The 6894-nt window shown below is 39.1% G+C and overlaps 1 protein-coding gene across 1 annotated transcript; it reads left to right on the forward strand.

Annotated features, from left to right (window-relative positions):
* Positions 1 to 87: 87 nt before the first annotated feature.
* Positions 88 to 6882, forward strand: gnb5a (guanine nucleotide binding protein (G protein), beta 5a). Its single transcript, XM_054777891.1, has 11 exons — positions 88 to 366; positions 855 to 991; positions 1092 to 1133; positions 2983 to 3059; positions 4279 to 4411; positions 4664 to 4807; positions 4898 to 4989; positions 5105 to 5153; positions 5333 to 5429; positions 5532 to 5698; positions 5773 to 6882. The coding sequence occupies exons 1-11, from the start codon at positions 231 to 233 to the stop codon at positions 5782 to 5784; spliced, it is 1086 nt and encodes a 361-aa protein (XP_054633866.1). The 5' UTR covers positions 88 to 230; the 3' UTR covers positions 5785 to 6882.
* The last annotated feature ends 12 nt before the right edge of the window (positions 6883 to 6894 follow it).

The raw sequence follows: 6894 nt of genomic DNA on the forward strand, positions 1-6894 counted from the left end.
CGGGTGTACCTAATGATGTGCCATGCATATTTTTATACTCCAGTGTATTAGAAAGTAATTGAACTCATCCTGGTCGTGCATCCATCAGCTCCTCTCCTCCTCTTCCTCCTCCTCCTGAAGAGTGGAGTTGCATCTTGCCCCTGTGACGTCACGGGAGCAGCATCAGCTGTTAGCTGTGTGCATTTTAAGCCTTTTCGCTACCCATCGCTACCCACACAAAGGACAAATATATGAGATCCCCTCCAATCCCTGAAATGGCGACACAGGAGGTTCAGCTCAACGAGACTCTGGCGCATCTCAAAACGGAGTCGGAGACGCTCAAGTCGAAGCTGGAGGAGGAAAGAGCCAAGCTGCACGACGTCGAGCGTGAGTACGGAAAATGGAGAGGCCTCCCTTCACCTAGCGACGAGTAATCACAGCAGATGTTTTGGGGGTTTTTGTTTTTACTGACATCACTGCCTTACATCAACAACATGTCCGTTTTAACACTGCGTGTCCACACGTCACCTCGGCTTGTGAACAAGCTCAGGGTGTTTTTTTCTTGCTGATTCTCCATTTTCTAGTCCAAGGCTTCCATCCAGCTGAATTGCACGAACTCTTGTAGCATCCAAACATCCTCTCTGCAGCATGGAAACATCTATGTTGGATTAAAACATTTAAACAACTAGACAGGCTGTTTGGATATGAATATATGAGATGCTTTCTGAAGACATGGCAGACTAGAGCGTGGGGGATTACTTAATGTATTCATCCATTTGATGCAGGCCTACTGCAGTTTTAATCCTTATTGTTACACTGGATATTAATCAGGATGGATATTTAATATCATGCAGTGTGTGTGTGTGTCTGTGTAGTGCATCAAGTGGCAGAGAAGGTGGAAGGCCTGGGTCAGTTTGTCATGAAGACCCGAAGAACTCTAAAGGGTCATGGCAACAAAGTTCTGTGCATGGACTGGTGTAAGGACAAACGGAGGATTGTCAGCTCCTCACAGGTTTTGAACACCATCACTAGACTTCTTGCATTTTTGCATGGAGATGCTTTGAAAACAACAGCAACAATAATAAGAATTGTCTTTTTTTCTGTAAACGCAGGATGGAAAAGTGATCGTGTGGGATGCCTTCACTACCAACAAGGTAACTAGTGTTTAGCGTGTTAAATAAATCATGAAGCCCTTTTCCTGCTGTGCTCAACATTATGAACATCCTTATTGGCCCTTTTAAACCACTTGAGGTTTAGGGAATTCATCTTAGGAAAGGTAATGACACTGTACCCAGTAAAGAAGTAAAACACAACATGATGTTTTATATACACACGTTCTGACACACTGACAGGTAAGTGACCGTGTCCGAATGAGGCTTGAGTGTAATGAGTAGTAATTTAATTAAGATTAAACATTTACATTTTAGATCCTGCTCTGTAAAATAGGGTGAGATCCACCCCAGGGGCATTGCACCTCGTGCATGCGTGATCCATGATGCGTGGAGGTTCACTGAGCTGACAGTGCACTTGTCACTATGCAACTGACTTCTTTGGGGAAATTCACTTATCACAGCGAAGTCTGGAACCAGTTAGCCGTAATAAATGAGGGATTACTGTATTGCACAACAACAACAGAACCAGTGTTGTAATATTGGTAAAGGATCAAACTGCTCAATCAGCATGAATGCTACTGATGAGTTCATTGTAAACAACAGAAAGGTAAATAACACATTAGTTTCACACAAACAGTGGAGTATCTCAACCAACAATTTAAAGCACATGCAGAGATAGATAAAGCTGCTGAAGACCACTCGTCATGTTTCAAATGCATCTACTGCCATTTTGTGGAGTTGTTTAAAAAAAAAAAAATCAACAGGGAGTTTCCACCAGCCACAGCTGTTAATGCAAATGTTTTCTGACCTGACCTAACAGACTAATTGCTTTTGTAAACTATGCAGTCTGGATCATATTTTAATGATTTTATAGCCCCTGGCATATAATTTGGTCTTTTGTTTATGATTTCATAATTATATATAATTTTGGATGGATTGTCACTGAAATTTAACATTAACTTCCTTGGGAGTATACCATCATAAATAATCCACCGTGCTGACAATGCACCATGCATTGTTAGTTAAAAGCAGTTGTCATAAGAGTAGAATAACATTTTTTGTTGTTCCACTGTTGGACCATGAAGTACTCTAAGGCTGCACAAAAAAATGTAAAAAAAAAAATCTCAATCTCAATTCACGCTAACGTGCGATCAAATTTAAAATGATGACAATTTTTTAAAATTTTACTTTTTGAGCTGTATCACATATAAATGCTGCCATTTGGCTAAACTACTCACGCTGCAGTGTTGTTGGCATGACGGCCAACAATTGCTCCTTGCTTTCCCCGTCCCCCAGCGAGCCTTGCACTGCCCAGGTTCTACCCGCTGACGGCCGTCACCAGCGGTGAGGCTCGCTGGCTATCATTCATTAGCTTGCAGGAGGAACGATTGCATTCATAAATTTATGTTTCTTTTGGCTTGTCTTTCGTATCTGCATGAATGTACTGTCAAGTAAACAAGAGGTCCATGTTTTTTACTTCGTGGATTTTTTTCAGTTCATTAATTTCTATCAAAAAGGTCCCCTGTCCATTTTAGGAACTTCCACAAAGACAGACCGAAACAGCATTGGAAGTTTCTTTAAAGCAGAACAAGACAACGAGGAAGGAGTCTAATATTAAAAAACAGTGTGATTTTTTTTTTTTAAACTTAAGTGTGCGTGTGTGTGTGTGTGTGTGTGTGCGCAAAGATGATTGATGAGAATTGCGATCTTAATTCTAAGCAAGAAAATTATGATTCACATTTTTTTGGAGACTTATACAACCCTACCATCCAGCCATGTTCAATATTAAAGCTGGTTGTTCTCCTTGAATAACGCACTCATGAATCTGATTGATCTTACAGTACTGAAGCAGATCATGCATCTTTTTTTTTGTTTGTTTGATGTTGCTCAGGAGCACGCCGTGACAATGCCTTGCACCTGGGTGATGGCCTGCGCCTACGCCCCGTCTGGCTGTGCTGTAGCTTGTGGGTGAGTGCCGTATACTTTTTTTTTTTTGTTTTAATCAGAGATGTTTTTATTACATTTTCCACAAAACCAAGCACAGGTAAGGGAAGTTTCCAGGAAGTTTGACAACAAAACACAAAAACAAAGCAACGCGTCCTATTCCACAAACCCCTTAACAAGTCATGCTCAACCAAAACCAGCAGGACACAGAAATCAGTGATTTGCTCCTACAGAAGAGCCAGTAGCAGCTGGCAGTCACGTTGTAGCCTCAGAGAGTATTGCAGTTAATAGTATTAATAAAATAAAACAATCAAGTAATAAAATAAACCAGAATAAACTAATACAAATAAATAAATTAAGTGAATGGTTAAGAAGAAAGTACCAACTGAGGGACCGATCTCTGTGAAAATGCTGTTTTTTATTCGTATACATGTTTGTTAGGTAGATTACGTCTTCCTCTTCAATTTTGTATTGGATTTATACTGGGTGTTGGACCACCTCCAGTCTTACGAGTCCAACTTTAAGCCTTTCAAACTCATGGATTGGAGCTTCAGGAAAAGATAAAAGGTATGTAGGATATAAATTCACTTTAATGTCTATCTGGCGTGAAATATTTTAATTATGGCCCGGAATTACTGTGTACATGCAATTTGTAGTGTGGCGTGGAAACGAATACAGCGTGCTGCTGCCCTAAGAGTGCCAGGCATACATGAAAATTATGACACTTGATTTTTTTCCCTGGACTTTTTGATGATCAAAAAAATGTAAATGGCTACTCTGTTGACTTTTAAAACAAATGTCACAGCCTAAGCCTGATTGCAAGTATTTCTCTGATGTTTTACAGTGCTGTTCAATGTTGTTTACAGCCACGTTAGAAGCTAATTGCTGATGCTGTATCCATTAGCGTCACAAAAGATACAGTATGTGTTAATTCCACGACAGGTGTTGTTACACATATCGGTATCGGCTGATATCGGTTAAAAAAAAGCCAATATCGGGCATTCCTAATTATTAATTATAAGTTATTATTAAGTTGTTAACAGGACAGAGATCTCAGTCTTGTGTTTGTAAATGGCTTCACTATAAAAGCCATTTGTTGTCATTTACTACCTGGTTCTTGTCAGAGGACATGCTGCTGATGGCAAATAAATACAATACTCCATGCAATTGTATTTGTCATTTAGCATACTTTATTTTTAATTTGATATCGTCCATGTTTTCATTGTTTTGTATCCTCCTCTAGTGGCCTGGACAACAAATGCTCAGTGTATCCTCTCTCCCTGGACAAGAATGAGAACCTGGCTGCAAAGAAGAAGTCTGTGGCCATGCACACAAACTACTTGTCTGCTTGTAGCTTCACCAACTCGGACATGCAGGTGAGATGGTACACATTAAGACACATTACACTAATCACTCAAAAATAATTTGTCATCTCTAAATATGGGCAGGATGATGATAAGTTTTACTTATTATTTGTGTGCCATTGTTAATGATAATTTACTGCATTTGTTTTTTTAATTAATTACAGCCAATCGGGTATTTTGTCCGGGTCACATGATGTTTCACAGTCCATTTATCGCACTTATCACTCATCGTATTATTATCCACTTTCTTTCTGTGGTTTAAAGATACTGACTTCCAGCGGGGATGGCACATGTGCATTATGGGATGTGGAGAGTGGGCAGTTGTTGCAGAGTTTCCATGGACACGCGGCAGACGTGCTGTGTCTGGACCTAGCCCCCTCTGAGACTGGAAACACTTTTGTGTCAGGGGTGAGGGCACATCTTACTACGCCACGATTGAACACATGCTCATTTTATCATTTTGAAAACGTTTAAAAAATGCAATCCGTGTTGTTGCAGGGCTGCGATAAGAAGGCCAATGTGTGGGATATGCGTTCAGGACAGTGCATTCAGTCCTTTGAAACTCATGAATCTGACATCAACAGTGTGCGGTAAGTCACAAACTTATTACACTTGCATGTCACTAGAATACTGTGTTATTTTTACAGATATATAAAAGATAGAAATATCTGTTTTAACATTAGTGCCCCTTTTGCTTTTAAACAGTTACTATCCCAGTGGAGATGCATTTGCATCTGGTTCAGATGATGCTACAGTAAGTATTAAGATATTATTGCTCAATTGATCCTCAGTCTTTAAGGGACACTGTATAGGCTCTTTCTTTGGAAGATGCTAATGATACAGCACTGTATATAATACAGCACTATACAGTATAAATGTCTATTCAGTGTTTTTTTGTCTATCCAAATCCTAACACTAAAACTTTTGTCCCAGTGCCGCCTGTATGACTTAAGAGCAGACAGAGAAGTAGCTATCTATTCCAAAGAGAGCATCATATTTGGCGTGTCCAGTGTTGATTTCTCTCTCAGTGGTAAGATTATTCTTTAGTCCCATTCAATAATATTTTTCTTTTTTAATCAAGCAGTTGTTGGCAGAATGTAAACTCCTTTTTAACTTCTGTGTGCCTCTCAAGGACGGCTCCTTTTTGGTGGCTACAATGACTACACCATTAATGTTTGGGATGTACTCAAAGGAACACGGGTGTCTATTTTGTTTGGACACGAGAACCGTGTCAGTACATTGCGGGTGTCCCCCGATGGGACGGCCTTCTGCACAGGCTCTTGGGACCACACCCTTCGAGTAAGACATGGATTTTTGCTACATGAGCTTGTGTCGATATTTTCTCCTCTAACCTGTAGTGTTCTTGTTTTCAGATCTGGGCTTAAAGACGGAGTGCACAGATGATTTTATGTCAGACGAAACACCTGCAGACACACATACCTTCTGTTTGCTTACATATCAATCAATCAATCACAGAAATGGACACTTGGTTTGTGGTTGTACATTGCAAAAGCATTGTTTGTACTTAGGCTCTGTTTCAATTTGTGCACTTCCATACTTCAATATTATTATTCGATATGTATACTGTATATACGGTATGGACTCTCTGAGGGCGCAGATTTTGGCAGCACAGTGCTGTCCCAAATTGATTGATTGTTGCACACTTGTTGGAAATGACGATTGCAATATATATCCACTTCCACTTCAGTGAAAGTATGGAAGTGCGCTAACTGAAACCCAGTAGTCTCAACGCCAGATTAGGTTAAATGGACATATCACTCAAAACAATGAAGACTAATGCTGTTCGTAATACAAATTGAGTGGATTAAAATGGAACAGAAGGACCTATAATAATAATAATAATACTAATAATAGTAATCATATAAAACGTAAAATGTATTTGGAAAAGAAGTAACACTTGTAGTGAATAACATTCTAGGATAGAAGTGACACAAAGTGATGTGTTGTACATATATGCCACATATAAGGGTAATATTATGAATTGTTTTGCACAAAAACGGCTAGCAGTGTTTCCACAGTAAAGTGGAGTATTAAATAAAATATAGATATTACTGATTTTGCTCATGAACATGCAAGCAATCAAATTGATGTCTACAACCTGCTCCCACAACAAGCATATTTCATTGATGAAAGATGCTCAACTGACAATATTGTATTAAAGCACATTAAAAAGATAACTTATTAATAGGATGTACATGTTTTTTTCATCTCCAATGTCTTTTATTTGCCATAAATTACCACCCATGAAAGCACTGAATGCTCAGTGTGCATACTAGTACAGACACCCTGTGAGCGTGGTCCACAATAGATATGTAAATGCTAATAGAATGTACTCCTTTTCTTGCGGTTGTCTGATGGCTGTAATTTCATATTAACTGTAATTATTTTATTGTAGTTTAGTGTACAGTTATGCAATTGACTGTTTATCAGATAGCAACATAATAAACTGCGTTTGGATATCACATTGGTGTTTT

The sequence above is a fragment of the Dunckerocampus dactyliophorus genome, chromosome 5, assembly GCF_027744805.1.
Source record: "Dunckerocampus dactyliophorus isolate RoL2022-P2 chromosome 5, RoL_Ddac_1.1, whole genome shotgun sequence".
NCBI classification, from domain to species: Eukaryota; Metazoa; Chordata; class Actinopteri; order Syngnathiformes; family Syngnathidae; genus Dunckerocampus; species Dunckerocampus dactyliophorus.

Excerpts from the sequence above, each read along its gene's own strand:
- gnb5a (XM_054777891.1), top strand. The coding sequence starts at position 231 with ATGAGATCCCCTCCAATCCCTGAAATGGCGACACAGGAGGTTCAGCTC. Across the intron at positions 992-1,091 it reads GGATTGTCAGCTCCTCACAG|GATGGAAAAGTGATCGTGTG; the intron begins GTTTTGAACACC and ends CTGTAAACGCAG. Across the intron at positions 1,134-2,982 it reads ATGCCTTCACTACCAACAAG|GAGCACGCCGTGACAATGCC; the intron begins GTAACTAGTGTT and ends GATGTTGCTCAG.